General features: G+C 60.2%; 2 protein-coding genes across 11 annotated transcripts in view; one reads left to right on the top strand and one right to left on the bottom strand.

Moving 5' to 3' along the window:
• The window catches only part of SKAP1 (src kinase associated phosphoprotein 1), a 130,342-nt gene extending 129,643 nt beyond the window's left edge, over positions 1 to 699 (top strand). For 2 of the 4 annotated variants that reach the window (XR_007206801.1, XR_007206803.1), the window contains exons 13-14: positions 277 to 555; positions 610 to 699. The gene's annotated coding sequence lies outside the window, so the exon portion shown is untranslated. Of the gene's footprint in view, positions 1 to 276 lie in introns of all 4 variants that reach the window. The other 2 variants (XR_007206804.1, XM_048318982.1) reach the window with 2 other exon arrangements.
• A 2,298-nt stretch (positions 700 to 2,997) lies between these two features.
• SNX11 (sorting nexin 11) lies at positions 2,998 to 17,873 on the bottom strand. Of its 7 annotated transcripts, none has more exons than XM_048318925.1 (7): positions 17,816 to 17,873; positions 17,268 to 17,316; positions 17,006 to 17,092; positions 9,853 to 9,953; positions 7,719 to 7,820; positions 6,261 to 6,476; positions 2,998 to 4,423 (listed from the first exon to the last, which is right to left on the bottom strand). In XM_048318925.1, exons 2-7 carry the CDS (start codon positions 17,286 to 17,288, stop codon positions 3,649 to 3,651), a joined length of 1,302 nt encoding a protein of 433 aa, XP_048174882.1. In that variant the 5' UTR covers positions 17,289 to 17,316; positions 17,816 to 17,873; the 3' UTR covers positions 2,998 to 3,648. The 7 variants fall into 7 exon arrangements, with proteins under 7 accessions (XP_048174882.1, XP_048174890.1, XP_048174914.1 ...); XM_048318933.1 differs by lacking the exon at positions 17,816 to 17,873 and adding an exon at positions 17,521 to 17,674; XM_048318957.1 differs by lacking the exon at positions 17,816 to 17,873 and having other exon boundaries at positions 2,998 to 3,717; positions 3,775 to 4,423; positions 17,268 to 17,501.
• Positions 17,874 to 18,514: the final 641 nt, after the last annotated feature.

Below are 18,514 nucleotides of genomic sequence, written 5' to 3'. Positions count from 1 at the left end.
GGTGAGGGGTTTGGGGTCAGTTTTGGGGTGTGGGGTTGGGGTTTGGGGTCAGGTTTGGGGTGCGGGATTTGGGGTGTGGGGTTGGGGTTTGGAGTTTTGTTTGGGGTCAGTTTTGGGATTTGGGGTCAGATTCGGGGTGTGGGGTGCGGGGTTTGGGGTTTTGGGGTCAGTTTTGGGGTTGGGATTTGGGGTCAGGTCCGGGGTTCGGGGGACGCGGATCCATCCCGGGGTCTCCGCGGTGCCTTTGGCTCCATCTCCCGCTTTTCCCTGGATCAGGCGGGACCGGGAGCGGCGGGGGCAGCGCGGGGCCAGCGCCAGCCCGGCGTGGGTTTTTTCCTGGATTCCAAATCCCACAAATCCCATGGGATTCACGTGGCAGAGCCACCTCCGTGGGACCGAGCGGTTTTATCCCAAAAATCCCTCAGGGAAGCATTCCATGGGGAAACTGAGGCACGGGGCGGGGTTGGGAACGGGGAGGGCTCAATCCCAAATCCCCTGGAGGTCTCCCACCCTCGTTCTCTCGCTTTTCCCGGGTCCATCCCAAATCCCCTGGAGGTCTCCCACCCTCGTTCTCTCGCTTTTCCCGGGTCCATCCCAAATCCCCTGGAGGTCTCCAGGTGTTCCCCCATCCCAGATCCAGGTTTTAGCCCATCCCAGATCCCGGGGGTTCTCCTCAATAAATCCCTTTTTCCTCTCCAAGTTTGGCTGCTCCAGACTTTGTGGCGGGGCTGGGGCTGGGAAGGGGCGCAGGGAATGACCGGGAATGGCCGGGAATGGTTGAGAATGCTCGGGAATGACTGGGAATGACCGGGAATGATGGGGAATGCTCGGGAATGGCCGGGAATGACCGGGAATGGCCGGGAATGGTTGGGAATGGTTGGGAATGACCAGGAATGGCCGGGAATGACCGGGAATGGCCAGGAATGGTCGGGAATGGCCAGGAATGGTCGGGAATGGTTGGGAATGACCGGGAATGGCCGGGAACGGCCAGGAATGGTTTGGGAATGACCGGGAATGGTTTGGGAATGACCGGGAATGCCCAGGAATGGCCTGGAATGGCCGGGGAAAATGACCAGGAATAGACCGGGAATGATTGTGAATGACCGGGAATGGTCGGGAATGGTTGGGAATGGCCGGGAATGGCCGGGAATGACCAGGAATGACCGGGAATGGTCAGGACTGGCCGGGAATGGTCAGGAATGGCCGGGAATGGTCGGGAATGACCGGGAATGGTTGGGAATGGTTGGGAATGGCCGCTCTTCCTGACCCCCCCGCTCCGAGCGCCCCCGCTCCGCTCCAGGCCGTGCGGGTGAATCCAGCGCCTCCTCCTGCTCCTGTTCCCGCTGTTCCCGCTGTTCCCGCTTTTCCCGCTGTTCCCGCTGTTCCCGCTCCCGGCTCCAGCGCCCCTAGGTGGGGGTAGGGCCCTGCCGGCTGCCGGGAACGGGGCCCCAAAATCCGCCGGGAACGGGGCCCCAAAATCCTCCCCCCCCGGGGCCGCTCCAGGGCACAGCTGGGCAGATGCTGGAGCCAGGAAAAGCGGGATGGATCCCAGGGGATGGATCCCACAGGGTGGATCCCAGGGGATGGATCCCAGGGGATGGATCCCAGGGGATGGATCCCACGGGGTGGATCCCAGGGGGTGGATCCCGCGGGATGGATCCCAGGGGATGGATCCCGCGGGGTGGATCCCACGGGGTGGATCCCAGGGGATGGATCCCACGGGGTGGATCCCGCGGGGTGGATCCCAGGGGATGGATCCCAGGGGGTGGATCCCACGGGGTGGATCCCACGGGGTGGATCCCACGGGGTGGATCCCACGGGATGCAGCGGGAGCCATCGCGGTGCCGCCCCCTCCCCACGTCTCGCCGCGGGTTGGGTGGGGAGGGGGCGGGGGGCGCCCCGAGCTCAGCCGGGCGGGGCTCGAATCCCTCTGGAATTCCCAGGCTGGGCTGGATTCCCTCTGGAATTCGAGGAATGGGGCTGGAGAGGGGCTGGAAAGGGGCTGGAAGGGGGCATGGAGCGGATCCATGGGGACAGAGCGGATCCATGGGGACAGAGCAGATCCCATGGATTCGGGGCAGATCCATGGGGATGGATCGGATCCCTGGATTCGGATCAGATCCTTGGATCGGATCCTTGGATCTGGATCGGATCCCTGGATTCGGGTCAGATCCCTGGATTCGGATCGGATCCCTGGATTCGGAGGGGCTCCCTGGATTCGGATCGGATCCCTGGATCTGGATCGGATCCCTGGATTCGGAGCGCATCCCTGGATTCGGATCGGATCCCTGGATTCGGATCAGATCCCTGGATTCGGAGGGGCTCCCTGGATTCGGATCGGATCCCTGGATTCGGATCGGACCCCTGGATCTGGATCGGATCCCTGGATTCGGATTGGATCCCTGGATCTGGATCGGATCCCTGGATTCGGATCGGACCCCTGGATCCCCGCGCACATCTGCCCGCCCAGCCGCGCCATTCCGAGCGGCTCTCTCATGAATATTGATGCACGTCGATGAATATTCATGAGGGGAGCAGCCAATGGCAGCGGCGCTCGGGGCAGCTGCCGGCCCCGGCCCTGAACTCCTCCCGACATTCCCTCCCCTTCCCTGGAGCATCCCGGGAATGGAGCAAAAAACCCCCAAACCCTCCCCAAAATCCGCCCCGAGCCCCGCCCGGCCCTGGAGGGACCGGCTGGGGGGGATCTGTGGGGTTTGGGGTGGAGCCGCCATCGGGAATTGGGGTTGGGATCGAGGATGGGCTGGGAAAGGGAGAGGAGCTGGAGCTGGAGCAGCTCTGGGAGAGTCCCTGCGGAATTTTGCTGGAATTCCGGGGAGCTGGAGGAGCTGAAACTCTGGGAATGAGAGCTGGGAGAGGAGCAGGAGCTGCGCGAAGGGATTTGTGCGTCCGTGTTCCCTAAATCCCCGAATTCCCCACGCTCCTCCCGGCCCCGAGCTCGGCAGCTCCCGGCAAATTCTCCTCGACTTCGGTTCCATTTTTATTTTTATTTGATTTCATTTTCACGTCCAGCCAGGGCTCGCCAGCCCTGCCCACACCAAGTGCTCAGAGGGAGGGGACACCAAAACCACCCGAGCCGCTCCTGCTTTCCCAGAAATTCCAGCCTGGAACGGCCCCAGCAGCGGGAAGGGACCCAAATTCCAACCCCATCCCTCCCTTATCCCAGCGGGAAGTGCCGAGGACACGGAGCCCGGCGGCACTGCCACCCCCCGAGCCCCGCTCCCCGCTCCGGCCAGGGAGCCACGGCCACCGTGGGAAGCAAGACCACGGCATTCCCGAGCTCCCAGATCCCTCCTCCGGGAGCAGAGCGAGGAAACGCGGCCGGGGGAATAGCGGAGAAAAGCGGGAATCCGCTGGGAAAGAGCTCCCAGTGCTGCCCAGTCCACCCAGTCCGGCCATCCCGGTGCCTCCGCACGGATCCCTCTCCGAGCCAGGGCTCCGGAGGGGTCACTCCATGTCCGGCCGGGCTCTCCGGGCTCTCCAGAGGGGTCACTCCGTGTCGGGCCGGACATCCCGGGGGGGCTCCTCCAGAGGGGTCACTCCGTGTCCGGCCGGACATCCCGGGGGGGCTCCTCCAGAGGGGTCACTCCGTGTCCGGCCGGACATCCCGGGGGGGCTCCTCCAGAGGGGTCACTCCGTGTCCGGCCGGACATCCCGGGGGGGCTCCTCCAGAGGGGTCACTCCGTGTCCGGCCGGGCTCTCCGGACTCTCCAGAGGGGTCACTCCGTGTCGGGCCGGACATCCCGGGGGGGGCTCCTCCAGAGGGGTCACTCCGTGTCCGGCCAGGCTCTCCAGAGGGGTCACTCCGTGTCCGGCCGGGCTCTCCAGAGGGGTCACTCCGTGTCCAGCCAGGCTCTCCAGAGGGGTCACTCCGTGTCCGGCCAGGCTCTCCAGAGGGGTCACTCCGTGTCCGGCCGGGCTCTCCGGGCTCTCCAGAGGGGTCACTCCGTGTCCAGCCAGGCTCTCCAGAGGGGTCACTCCGTGTCCGGCCGGGCTCTCCAGAGGGGTCACTCCGTGTCCGGCCGGGCTCTCCAGAGGGGTCACTCCGTGTCCGGCCGGGCTCTCCAAAGGGGTCACTCCATGTCCGGCCGGGCTCTCTGGGCTCTCCAGAGGGGTCACTCCGTGTCTGGCCAGGCTCTCCGGGCTCTCCAGAGGGGTCACTCCGTGTCCAGCCGGGCTCTCCAGAGGGGTCACTCCGTGTCCGGCCAGGCTCTCCAGAGGGGTCACTCCGTGTCCAGCCGGGCTCTCCGGGCTCTCCAGAGGGGTCACTCCGTGTCCGGCCGGGCTCTCCAGAGGGGTCACTCCGTGTCCGGCCGGGCTCTCCGGCCGTGCCTCGTCCATGCCGAAGTCGCCCCAGTACGGGAAGCTCTCCAGGCAGCCTTGGGCGCTTCCCAGGCCGGCACAGCTGGGAGAACAGAGCGGGTCAGGCTGGAGAAGAGATCCAGGGAATGTCGCCGGCACGGGAGCACCGAGCCCGGAGCTGGAAAAGGGGGATATTCCCATCCCAGGGACATTCCAGCCCCTGGCTCCTGCCCCTCGAACCTCTTCCTCCAACCATGAGACTCCTTAAAAACTCCCGCTGGAATCCAGACCCCTCTTATTTTCCAGGAAAAGCAGGCACGGGGCAGGGCAGGAAGCCCCATTTTGCTTGGATTTCCCTAATTTTTAAGGGGTTTGGAACATCTCTGAGACCCCCAGACCAGCCAGGGGAGTCTGGGCTTGTCCAGCTTTTCCAGGGATTTGCAGCAGCGCAGTTGGTCCTCTCCCCAGGCCCTTTCCTGCCGCAAAATCCCATCCTGGGATGCAAAACGAGGAGCTGGGACCGTCCTGGGATCCACAGCGAGGAGCTGGGATTGTCCCAGGATGCTCCTCCTCGCTCCTGGATGTTTCCTGCTGCAAAATCCCATCCCGGGATCCACAGCCAGGACCTGGGAGAGCCCTGGGATGCTCCTCCCCTTCCCTGCCTGTTCCCTGCCACAAAATCCCATCCCGGGATGCTCCTCCTCACTCCTGGATGTTCCCTGCCACAAAATCCCATCCCGGGATGCTCCTCCTTGCTCCTGGATGTTCCCTGCCACAAAATCCCATCCCAGGATCCACAGCCAGGACCTGGGACTGTCCCAGGTTGCTCTTCCTTTCCTCAGGCCACTCCCTGTCACAAAATCCCATCCCGGGATGCTCCTCCTCACTCCTGGACGTTTCCTGCTGCACAATCCCACCCCAGGATGCCCAGTGAGGTCCTGGGACTGTCCTGGGATGCTCCTTCCCTTCCCTGCCCGTTCCCGGCCCGGGATCCACAGCCAGGACCTGGGACTGTCCCAGGCTGCTCCTCCTTTCCTCAGGCCATTCCCTGCCACAAAATCCCAGCCCGGGATGCCCAGTGAGGTCCTGGGAGAGCCCCGGGATGCTCCTCCCTTCCCTGCCCGTTCCTGCGGCACGATCCCAGCCCGGGATGCTCAGAGCGGACCTGGGACAGCCCCGGGATGCTCCTCCCGTTCCCTGCCGTTCCTGCTGCACGATCCCAGCCCGGGATGCTCAGAGCGGACCTGGGACAGCCCTGGGATGCTCCTCCCGTTCCCTGCCCGTTCCTGTTGCACGATCCCAGCCCGGGATGCTCAGAGCGGACCTGGGACAGCCCCGGGATGCTCCTCCCGTTCCCTGCCCGTTCCTGTTGCACGATCCCAGCCCGGGATGCTCAGAGCGGACCTGGGACAGCCCCGGGATGCTCCTTCCCTTCCCTGCCCATTCCCAGCTGCACGATCCCACCCCGGGATGCCCGGCCCGGAGTCACTCCTGCCCCCGTGTCCTGTGTGCTGTGTCCCATGTCCCGTGTGCTGTGTCCCGTGTCCCCTGTCCCATGTCCGTGTCCCCTGTCCGTGTGCTGTGTCCCCTGTCCCATGTCCTGTGTCCCCTCTCCCATGTCCTGTGTCCCGTGTGCTGTGTCCCATGTCCCCTGTCCTGTGTCTCATGTCCCGTGTCCCATGCCCCCTGTCCCATGTCCCCTGTCCTGTGTCCCTTGCCCCGTCCCATGTCCCGTATCCCCTCTGCTGTGTCCTGTGTCCCCTGTCCCGTATTCCCTGTCCCATATCCCCTGTCCCGTGTCCCCTGTCCCATATCCCCTGTCCCCTCTGCTGTGTCCCCTGTCCCCTGTCCCATATCCCCTGTCCCCTGTCCCATATCCCCTGTCCCCTGTCCCCTGTCCCATATCCCTTGCCCCCCGTCCCCTGTCCCGTGTCCCTTACACGTCACCGGGGTGGCCGGGCGGTGCCGGGGCCGGCGCGGGGCCGTGCCCGCGGTGCCCCCAGGCGCAGGGGGCCATGGCGTAGCGCAGGATGGCCTCGGTGACGCCGTGCGGGCCCCGGCCCTGCACGCAGGCCTCGATGGCGGGCACGGGCAGCTGGCTCTGCAGGAACAGGTGCAGGCGGCTGTCGGAGAGCAGCACCACGCTCTGCAGCACCCTGCGGGGACAGCAATGGGCACAGGGACAGCGATGGGCACAGGGACAGCGATGGGCACAGGGACAGGTCAGTCCTGCGGGGACAGCGATGGGCACAGGGACAGCGATGGGCACAGGGACAGCGATGGGCACAGGGACAGGTCAGTCCTGCGGGGGACAGCGATGGGCACAGGGACAGCGATGGGCACAGGGACAGGTCAGTCCTGCGGGGACAGCGAGGGCACAGGGACAGGTCCAGTCCTGCGGGGACAGCGATGGGCACAGGGACAGCGATGGGCACAGGGACAGGTCAGCCTTGTGGGCACCTCCCTGCGGGACAGCGATGGGCACAGGGACAGGTCACCCCCACTGGCACCGTGCCACCCCCCTCACAGGGCCATGGTCACCTCTGCTGGCACCATGTCACCCCCCACCCTATGGGGACAGCGACGGGCCACAGGGCCAGGGTCGCCTCTGCTGGCACCGCATCACCTCCCACCCTGGGCACGGAGAGAGGAGGGACAGGAGGTACAGGAGGGACAGGAGGGGGACACAAGGGGGACACGAAGGGGGATGAGGAGGACACGAGGGGGACACGAAGGGGACCCAGTCCTCTGCTGTCACCTCCCACCCTGGGCATGAAGAGAGGAGGGACATGAGGGGGACACAAAGGGGGACGGGAGGAGGATGCGAGAGGGACACGGGGATGAGAGGGACAGGAGAGGGACAGGAGGGGATGGGAGGGACACAAGGGGCAGGAGGGGGACAGGAGGGGGACAGGAAGATCACCCAGCCCTCTGCTGTCACCTCCCACCCTGGGCACGGAGAAAGGAGGGACAGGAGGGGGACACAGGGATGGGAGGGACAGGAGACGGACACGAGGGGGACACGAGGGAGATGGGAGGGGGACACAAATGGGGACACACGGATGGGACAGGAGAGGGACAGGAGGGGACACAAGGGGGATGGCAGGGACAGGAGGGGGACGAGAGGGGGACAGGAGGGGGACATGAGGGTCACCCAGGCCTCTGCTGTCACCTCCCACCCTGGGCACGGACAGAGGAGGGACAGGAGGGAGAGCAGGGGGACAAGGGGGACACGAGGGGGCCGGGAGGGACACGAGGGGCACACGAGGAAGGGACAATCACCAGGGACACCCAGCCCTCTGCTGTCACCTCCCGGCCACCCCTGGGTGCTGTCCCCTCCTCCCAACCCTTCCCAAACCCCAAACCCCAAACCCCAAATCCCCAAATCCCGCTCTCACTTCTCCAGGAACTGCTGCAGCCCCTGCCTCCGCTTCTCGATGAACTCATCCGTGCTGCCCACGAAGAACGCTGCGGATTTCCCCGGCAGCTCCGGCACGGGCCTGAGGGCACGGGGAAAACTCGGGATTGGCACTGCCAGGATGCCAAATCCCAGCTGGGGCTTGGATCCCGGGAAGGAGGGATTCCGTGGTGGGGGGGGTGATTTGGGGTGCTGGGAGAGGGGGAGCAGAGGGGGAAAGGGGAGTTGTGGGGTCCAGGAGTTTTTGGGGTGGGGGAGATGCCACGGAGAGAGGGGTTGTGAAGCTGGAAAAGGGGAAACTGCAGGGGGGGAGTGGGATTTTGGGGGGGAAAGTGGGATTTTGGGAAAGGGGGAGAGAGTGGGATTTTGGGGGGGAAAGTGGGATTTGGGGAAAGGGGAGAAAGTGGGATTTTACGGGGAGAAAGTGGGATTTTAGGGGGGAAAAGAAAAGGGGATTTTGGAGGGAGAAAGAGGGGGATTTGGGGGGGGAAAAGTGGGATTTTGGGGGGAAAAAAAAAGGGGAATTTGGGGGGAAGAAAGAGGGGATTTTGTGGGGGAAAGTGGGATTTTGGGAAAGGGGAGAGAGTGGGATTTTAGGGGGAGAAAGTGGGATTTTGGGGGGGAAAAAAAAGGGGAATTGGGGGGGAAGAAAGAGAGGATTTTAGGGGGGAAAGTGGGATTTTGGGGGGGAAAGTGGGATTTTGGGAAAGGGGAGAGAGTGGGATTTTGGGGGGGAAAGTGGGATTTGGGGAAAGGGGAGAAAGTGGGATTTTAGGGGGGAAAAGAAAAGGGGATTTTGGAGGGAGAAAGAGGGGGATTTGGGGGGGGAAAAGTGGGATTTTGGGGGGAAAAAAAAAGGGGAATTTGGGGGGGAAGAAAGAGGGGATTTTGTGGGGGAAAGTGGGATTTTGGGAAAGGGGAGAGAGTGGGATTTTAGGGGGAGAAAGTGGGATTTTGGGGGGAAAAAAAAAGGGGAATTGGGGGGGAAGAAAGAGAGGATTTTAGGGGGGAAAGTGGGATTTTAGGGGGAGAAAGTGGGATTTTGGGAAAGGGGAAAAAAAAAGGGGGAATTTGGGGAGGGAAAAAGTGGGATTTTGGGAAAGGGGAGACAGTGGGATTTTAGGGGGAGACAGTAGGATTTTGGGGGGAAAAAAAAGGGGAATTTGGGGGGGAAGAAAGAGAGGATTTTGGGGGGGAAGAAAGAGAGGATTTTGGGGGGGAAAGTGGGATTTTGGGAAAGGGGAGAGAGTGGGATTTTAGGGGGAGAAAGTGGGATTTTGGGGGGAAAAGAAAAGGGGAATTTGGGGGGGAAGAAAGAGGGGATTTTGGGAGGGGGAAAGTGGGATTTTGGGGGGGAAAGTGGGATTTTGGGAAAGGGGAGAGAGTGGGATTTTGGGGGGGAAAGTGGGATTTGGGGAAAGGGGAGAAAGTGGGATTTTAGGGGGGAAAAGAAAAGGGGATTTTGGAGGGAGAAAGAGGGGGATTTGGGGGGGGAAAAGTGGGATTTTGGGGGGAAAAAAAAAGGGGAATTTGGGGGGGAAGAAAGAGGGGATTTTGTGGGGGAAAGTGGGATTTTGGGAAAGGGGAGAGAGTGGGATTTTAGGGGGAGAAAGTGGGATTTTGGGGGGAAAAAAAAAGGGGAATTGGGGGGGAAGAAAGAGAGGATTTTAGGGGGGAAAGTGGGATTTTAGGGGGAGAAAGTGGGATTTTGGGAAAGGGGAAAAAAAAAGGGGGAATTTGGGGAGGGAAAAAGTGGGATTTTGGGAAAGGGGAGAGAGTGGGATTTTAGGGGGAGACAGTGGGATTTTGGGGGGAAAAAAAAGGGGAATTTGGGGGGGAAGAAAGAGAGGATTTTGGGGGGGAAAGTGGGATTTTGGGGGGGAAAGTGGGATTTTGGGAAAGGGGAGACAGTGGGATTTTAGGGGGAGAAAGTGGGATTTTGGGAAAGGGGAGAAAGTGGGATTTTAGGGGGAGAAAGTGGGATTTTGGGGGGAAAAAAAAGGGAATTTAGGGGGAGAAAGAGAGGATTTTGTGAGGGGAAAAAGTGGGATTTTGGGGGAGGGGAAAGTAGGATTTTGGGGGGAAAAAGTGGGATTTTGGGGGGGAATGCTTACACCAATCCAGCGTTTTTCTGGAGCTGCCTCCTCAGCCACACGAATTCCCGGTACCGGCGCCGCACACACGAGGTCTTGGCGGTGAAGGCCTTGCTGTTGGTCTGGGAAAATCACCCGGCACGGGGGTTATCCATGGGAATTATCCGTGGGAATTATCCGTGGGAATTCTCCATGGGAATTCTCCGTGGGATTGAGGGGCTGGATCTGCCTGGATTGAGGATCCAGGATGGGAATTCTCCATGGGAATTCTTCGCGGGATTGAGGGGCTGGATCTCAGTCCCTGCGGGATCCAGAACAGGAATTCTCCATGGGAATTCTCCGTGGGATTGAGGGGCTGGATCTCAGTCCCTGAGGGATCCAGGACGGGAATTCTCCATGGGAATTCTCCATGGGATTGAGGGGCAGGATCTCAGTCCCTGAGGGATCCAGGATGGGAATTCTCCATGGGAATTCTCCGTGGGATTGAGGGGCAGGATCTCAGTCCCTGCGGGATCCAGGATGGGAATTCTCCATGGGAATTCTCCATGGGATTGAGGGGCAGGATCTCAGTCCCTGAGGGATCCAGAACAGGAATTCTCCATGGGAATTCTCCGTGGGATTGAGGGGCAGGATCTCAGTCCCTGCAGGATCCAGGACGGGAATTCTCCATGGGAATTCTCCATGGGAATTCTCCATAGGATTGAGGGGCAGGATCTCAGTCCCTGAGGGATCCAGGATGCGAATTCTCCATGGGAATTCTCCATGGGATTGAGGGGCAGGATCTCAGTCCCTGAGGGATCCAGAACAGGAATTCTCCATGGGAATTCTCCATGGGATTGAGGGGCTGGATCTCAGTCCCTGAGGGATCCAGGACGGGAATTCTCCATGGGAATTCTCCGTGGGATTGAGGGGCTGGATCTCAGTCCCTGAGGGATCCAGGACGGGAATTCTCCATGGGAATTCTCCGTGGGATTGAGGGGCTGGATCTCAGTCCCTGAGGGATCCAGGATGGGAATTCTCCATGGGAATTCTCCGTGGGGTTGAGGGGCAGGATCTCAGTCCCTGCGGGATCCAGGATGGGAATTCTCCATGGGAATTCTCCATGGGATTGAGGGGCTGGATCTCAGTCCCTGAGGGATCCAGGACGGGAATTCTCCATGGGAATTCTCCATGGGATTGAGGGGCTGGATCTCAGTCCCTGAGGGATCCAGGACGGGAATTCTCCATGGGAATTCTCCATGGGATTGAGGATCAGGATCTCAGTCCCTGCGGGATCCAGAACAGGAATTCTCCATGGGAATTCTCCATGGGATTGAGGGGCTGGATCTCAGTCCCTGAGGGATCCAGGATGGGAATTCTCCATGGGAATTCTCCGTGAGGTTGAGGATCAGGATCTCAGTTCCTGTGGGATCCAGAACAGGAATTCTCCATGGGAATTCTCCATGGGATCGAGGGGCAGGATCTGCCTGGATTGAGGATCCAGGATGGGAATTCTCTGTGGGGTTGAGGGGCAGGATCTCAGTCCCTGCGGGATCCAGGATGGGAATTCTCCATGGGAATTCTCCGTGGGATTGAGGGGCAGGATCTCAGTCCCTGCAGGATCCAGGACGGGAATTCTCCATGGGAATTCTCCGTGGGATTGAGGGGCAGGATCTCAGTCCCTGCAGGATCCAGGACGGGAATTCTCCATGGGAATTCTCCATGGGATTGAGGGGCAGGATCTCAGTCCCTGCAGGATCCAGGATGGGAATTCTCCATGGGAATTCTCCATGGGATCGAGGGGCTGGATCTCAGTCCCTGAGGGATCCAGGACGCGAATTCTCCATGGGAATTCTCCATGGGATCGAGGGGCAGGATCTCAGTCCCTGAGGGATCCAGGATGGGAATTCTCCATGGGAATTCTCCATGGGATTGAGGGGCAGGATCTCAGTCCCTGAGGGATCCAGGACGGGAATTCTCCATGGGAATTCTCCATGGGATTGAGGGGCTGGATCTCAGTCCCTGAGGGATCCAGGACGGGAATTCTCCATGGGAATTCTCCATGGGAATTCTCCATAGGATTGAGGGGCAGGATCTCAGTCCCTGCAGGATCCAGGATGGGAATTCTCCATGGGAATTCTCCGTGGGATTGAGGGGCAGGATCTCAGTCCCTGCGGGATCCAGGATGGGAATTCTCCATGGGAATTCTCCATGGGATTGAGGGGCAGGATCTCAGTCCCTGCAGGATCCAGGATGGGAATTCTCCATGGGAATTCTCCGTGGGATTGAGGGGCAGGATCTCAGTCCCTGAGGGATCCAGGATGGGAATTCTCCATGGGAATTCTCCATGGGATTGAGGGGCTGGATCTCAGTCCCTGCGGGATCCAGAACAGGAATTCTCCATGGGAATTCTCCGTGGGATTGAGGGGCAGGATCTCAGTCCCTGAGGGATCCAGGACGGGAATTCTCCATGGGAATTCTCTGTGGGATTGAGGGGCAGGATCTCAGTCCCTGAGGGATCCAGGATGGGAATTCTCCATGGGAATTCTCCGTGGGATTGAGGGGCAGGATCTCAGTCCCTGCGGGATCCAGGATGGGAATTCTCCATGGGAATTCTCCATGGGATTGAGGGGCAGGATCTCAGTCCCTGCAGGATCCAGGACGGGAATTGGGGTTGAGGGGCAGGATCTCAGTTCCTGTGGGATCCAGAACAGGAATTCTCCATGGGAATTCTCCATGGGATCGAGGGGCTGGATCTGCCTGGATTGAGGATCCAGGATGGGAATTCTCTGTGGGGTTGAGGGGCAGGATCTCAGTCCCTGAGGGATCCAGGACGGGAATTCTCCATGGGAATTCTCCGTGGGATTGAGGGGCAGGATCTCAGTCCCTGAGGGATCCAGAACAGGAATTCTCCATGGGAATTCTCCATGGGATTGAGGGGCTGGATCTCAGTCCCTGCAGGATCCAGGACGGGAATTCTCCATGGGAATTCTCCGTGGGATTGAGGGGCAGGATCTCAGTCCCTGAGGGATCCAGGACGGGAATTCTCCATGGGAATTCTCCGTGGGATTGAGGGGCAGGATCTCAGTCCCTGAGGGATCCAGGATGGGAATTCTCCATGGGAATTCTCCATGGGATCGAGGGGCAGGATCTCAGTCCCTGAGGGATCCAGGATGGGAATTCTCCATGGGAATTCTCCATGGGATCGAGGGGCAGGATCTCAGTCCCTGCAGGGATCCAGGACGGGAATTCTCCATGGGAATTCTCCATGGGATTGAGGGGCAGGATCTCAGTCCCTGAGGGATCCAGGATGGGAATTCTCCATGGGAATTCTCCATGGGATCGAGGGGCAGGATCTCAGTCCCTGCAGGATCCAAGATGGGAATTCTCCATGGGAATTCTCCGTGGCATCGAGGGGGCAGGATCTCAGTCCCTGCGGGATCCAGGATGGGAATTCTCCATGGGAATTCTCCATGGGATTGAGGGGCAGGATCTCAGTCCCTGCAGGATCCAGGATGGGAATTCTCCATGGGAATTCTCCGTGGGATTGAGGGGGCAGGATCTCAGTCCCTGCGGGATCCAGGACGGGAATTCTCCATGGGAATTCTCCATGGGAATTCTCCATGGGATTGAGGGGCTGGATCTCAGTCCCTGCAGGATCCAGGACGGGAATTCTCCATGGGAATTCTCCATGGGATTGAGGGGGCAGGATCTCAGTCCCTGCGGGATCCAGGATGGGAATTCTCCATGGGAATTCTCCGTGGGATTGAGGGGCAGGATCTCAGTCCCTGAGGGATCCAGGATGGGAATTCTCCATGGGAATTCTCCGTGGGATTGAGGGGCAGGATCTCAGTCCCTGCGGGATCCAGGACGGGAATTCTCCATGGGAATTCTCCGTGGGATTGAGGGGCTGGATCTCAGTCCCTGCGGGATCCAGGACGGGAATTCTCCATGGGAATTCTCCATGGGATCGAGGGGCAGGATCTCAGTCCCTGCAGGATCCAGAACAGGAATTCTCCATGGGAATTCTCCATGGGGATTGAGGGGCAGGATCTCAGTCCCTGCAGGATCCAGGATGGGAATTCTCCATGGGAATTCTCCATGGGATTGAGGGGCAGGATCTCAGTCCCTGAGGGATCCAGGACGGGAATTCTCCATGGGAATTCTCCGTGGGGTTGAGGGGCAGGATCTCAGTCCCTGAGGGATCCAGGATGGGAATTCTCCATGGGAATTCTCCATGGGATTGAGGGGCAGGATCTCAGTCCCTGAGGGATCCAGGATGGGAATTCTCCATGGGAATCCTCCATGGGATTGAGGGGCAGGATCTCAGTCCCTGAGGGATCCAGGACGGGAATTCTCCATGGGAATTCTCCGTGGGATCGAGGGGCAGGATCTCAGTCCCTGCGGGATCCAGGATGGGAATTCTCCATGGGAATTCTCCGTGGGATTGAGGGGCAGGATCTCAGTCCCTGAGGGATCCAGGATGGGAATTCTCCATGGGAATTCTCCGTGGGATTGAGGGGCAGGATCTCAGTCCCTGAGGGATCCAGAACAGGAATTCTCCATGGGAATTCTCCATGGGATTGAGGGGCAGGATCTCAGTCCCTGCAGGATCCAGGATGGGAATTCTCCATGGGAATTCTCCATGGGATTGAGGATCAGGATCTCAGTCCCTGAGGGATCCAGGATGGGAATTCTCCATGGGAATTCTCCGTGGGATTGAGGATCAGGATCTCAGTTCCTGTGGGATCCAGAACAGGAATTCTCCATGGGAATTCTCCATGGGATTGAGGGGCAGGATCTCAGTCCCTGAGGGATCCAGGATGGGAATTCTCCATGGGAATTCTCTGTGGGGTTGAGGGGCAGGATCTCAGTCTCTGAGGGATCCAGAACAGGAATTCTCCATGAGAATTCTCCATGGGATTGAGGGGCTGGATCTCAGTCCCTGCGGGATCCAGGATGGGAATTCTCCATGGGAATTCTCCGTGGGATTGAGGGGCAGGATCTCAGTCCCTGAGGGATCCAGAACAGGAATTCTCCATGGGAATTCTCCATGGGATCGAGGGGCAGGATCTCAGTCCCTGAGGGATCCAGGACGGGAATTCTCCATGGGAATTCTCCATGGGATTGAGGGGCAGGATGTCAGTCCCTGAGGGATCCAGGATGGGAATTCTCCATGGGAATTCTCCGTGGGATCGAGGGGCAGGATCTCAGTCCCTGAGGGATCCAGGACGGGAATTCTCCATGGGAATTCTCCATGGGATTGAGGGGCAGGATCTCAGTCCCTGAGGGATCCAGGACGGGAATTCTCCATGGGAATTCTCCGTGGGATTGAGGGGCAGGATCTCAGTCCCTGAGGGATCCAGGACGGGAATTCTCCATGGGAATTCTCCATGGGATTGAGGGGCAGGATCTCAGTCCCTGCGGGATCCAGGATGGGAATTCTCCATGGGAATTCTCCATGGGATTGAGGGGCAGGATCTCAGTCCCTGCAGGATCCAGGATGGGAATTCTCCATGGGAATTCTCCGTGGGATCGAGGGGCAGGATCTCAGTCCCTGCAGGATCCAGGATGGGAATTCTCCATGGGAATTCTCCATGGGATCGAGGGGCAGGATCTCAGTCCCTGAGGGATCCAGGATGGGAATTCTCCATGGGAATTCTCCATGGGATTGAGGGGCTGGATCTCAGTCCCTGAGGGATCCAGGATGGGAATTCTCCATGGGAATTCTCCATGGGATTGAGGGGCAGGATCTCAGTCCCTGAGGGATCCAGGATGGGAATTCTCCATGGGAATTCTCCATGGGATTGAGGGGCTGGATCTCAGTCCCTGCAGGATCCAGGACGGGAATTCTCCATGGGAATTCTCCATGGGATTGACGGGCAGGATCTCAGTCCCTGAGGGATCCAGGACGGGAATTCTCCATGGGAATTCTCCGTGGGATTGAGGGGCAGGATCTCAGTCCCTGAGGGATCCAGGATGGGAATTCTCCATGGGAATTCTCCATGGGATTGAGGGGCAGGATCTCAGTCCCTGAGGGATCCAGGATGGGAATTCTCCATGGGAATTCTCCATGGGATTGAGGGGCTGGATCTCAGTCCCTGCAGGATCCAGGACGGGAATTCTCCATGGGAATTCTCCGTGGGGTTGAGGGGCAGGATCTCAGTCCCTGCAGGATCCAGGATGGGAATTCTCCATGGGAATCCTCCATGGGATTGAGGGGCTGGATCTCAGTCCCTGCAGGATCCAGGACGCGAATTCTCCATGGGATTGAGGGGCAGGATCTCAGTCCCTGAGGGATCCAGGATGGGAATTCTCCATGGGAATTCTCCATGGGATTGAGGGGCTGGATCTCAGTCCCTGAGGGATCCAGGACGGGAATTCTCCATGGGAATTCTCCGTGGGATTGAGGGGCTGGATCTCAGTCCCTGAGGGATCCAGGACGGGAATTCTCCATGGGAATTCTCCATGGGATTGAGGGGCAGGATCTCAGTCCCTGCGGGATCCAGAACAGGAATTCTCCATGGGAATTCTCCGTGGGATTGAGGGGCAGGATCTCAGTCCCTGAGGGATCCAGGATGGGAATTCTCCATGGGAATTCTCCGTGGGATTGAGGGGCAGGATCTCAGTCCCTGCAGGATCCAGGACGGGAATTCTCCATGGGAATTCTCCATGGGATTGAGGGGCAGGATCTCAGTCCCTGCAGGATCCAGGATGGGAATTCTCCATGGGAATTCTCCGTGGGATTGAGGGGCAGGATCTCAGTCCCTGAGGGATCCAGGATGGGAATTCTCCATGGGAATTCTCCATGGGATTGAGGGGCAGGATCTCAGTCCCTGCAGGATCCAGGATGGGAATTCTCCATGGGAATTCTCCGTGGGATCGAGGGGCAGGATCTCAGTCTCTGCAGGATCCAGGATGGGAATTCTCCATGGGAATTCTCCGTGGGATCGAGGGGCAGGATCTCAGTCCCTGCAGGATCCAGGACGCGAATTCTCCATGGGAATTCTCCGTGGGATCGAGGGGCAGGATCTCAGTCCCTGCAGGATCCCCTCACCGCCGGCTCTCAGACCCAAACCACGACGGGATCCCGAGGATTCCCCCCTCCACAGCTCGGGATAATTCCACTCCAGAGCCTCTTCCAGCGCCCATCCCAGCCCTGCCGCTCCTTTCCCATGCCCCAGCCCCGGCTCACGTGCAGGAAGATCTTGTAATCCACGTAGGAATTCCAGGAGCCCTCGTTCTGCACGCGGGGATCCTGCACTCGCACCGTGGTCAGCTCCTGCGGGACACCAAAAACGCCGATCCAGCCCCATTCCCGGCTTCTGCAGCTCCCCAGGAACGGCACAGAGCCCTCCGGGCATTCCCAATGCCATCGGCAGCTCAGCCCCCACCGACCCTTCCCTGCATCCAACCCGCCCGAATTCCAGCTGGGAATAAACCGGGAATGGCCTCACTTCCTCTCGGTTCTCCAACATCCTAGAGGCAGAGGCCAGCGGGAAACATCTGGGAAAGAAAAGAACAGGGATTTAGGAAGAGAAGTCCTTCAGTGGATTCTGCACCCGCTCAGCGCTGGGATGTGGCCCCTCCAGAGCCGGAAAAACGGGAAGGAATCCCACTGATTCCCGATTTTCCCTGTCGTACTCAGGCACGGCCGCCTGGAAACACCGGGGGGGGGGGGGGGGCGGGAAATTCCTGAAGCTCTTTTGCCTTCACGGGAAGGAAAAGGCTCCTCGGGACAGGGATCGGACACGGAGGGCCGGACCAGCCCCGGTAGCGGAGCCAGCCCGAGCTGCGGGGGCTGAGGGCGAGCCCGGCCCGGCCCCGCCGGGAGAGGCCGCGGCCGGGGGTGAGCCCCAGCCCAGCCCAGCGCCGCCTCCTCCTCCTCCTCCCCCCGCCCCCGGCGGCCGTGGGGACACCGAGAGACCCCGAGGGGACCCACCCAGGACCCCCCTGCCCGCCCCAAACCTTCCCCCAGCACTCCCTCCCCTCAGGGCCCCCTCACCTCGCACAGGCCACGGCCCCTTTAAACGGCGGCGGAGGCGCGCGCTTTTATAGCGCGGGAAGGGCGGGCGCTTCCGGTGTGGGGCATGCTGGGAGTTGTAGTCCGACGGCAGCTGTGGTTCGGAGCGCCCATCCCACCTTCCCCGGCCCGGGACAAGGAGGGACATGGAGGGGCTGGAGTGGGGCCAGGGAAGGGAACGGAGCTGGGGAAGGGCAGCGGTGGAGTCCCCATCCCTGGAGGCGCTCAAAAACACGCGGATGTGGCACTTGGGGACACGGGTTAGGGGTGGCATGGCAGTGCTGGGGGTATTGGTTGGACCTGGCGATCTCAGAGGGCTTTTCCAACCCGAACGATTGCAAGATTCCATGAAAAAAATCCCACTGAGATGCTCTGAGCGCGGGCACAGGCTGGGCGCATCCCACTGGACGTGGCATTCGGGGCTCCGAACTGGACAAGGTTGTTTTCGGCCACAGCTTGGACTCGAAGACCCTCGAGGTCTTTCCCGCCGTTAATGACTCCAATCATCTAATTAACAACAGGCAGAAAACACAGCCACCGGACCAACCCGGACTACACCTCCCATCATGCCCCACGAGCGCGGCGCACTACACCTCCCAGCACACCCCGCGCGCACGCGGCGCCGCCGCGCTCCCCGGACTACACCTCCCATCACCCCCCGCGCGCCCACACCCGAACGCA

The sequence above is a fragment of the Corvus hawaiiensis genome, chromosome 1, assembly GCF_020740725.1.
Source record: "Corvus hawaiiensis isolate bCorHaw1 chromosome 1, bCorHaw1.pri.cur, whole genome shotgun sequence".
Classification (NCBI taxonomy): domain Eukaryota; kingdom Metazoa; phylum Chordata; class Aves; order Passeriformes; family Corvidae; genus Corvus; species Corvus hawaiiensis.
The sequence above is the reverse complement of the archived record's forward strand: the minus strand, read 5'-3'. Positions and strand labels throughout refer to the sequence as shown.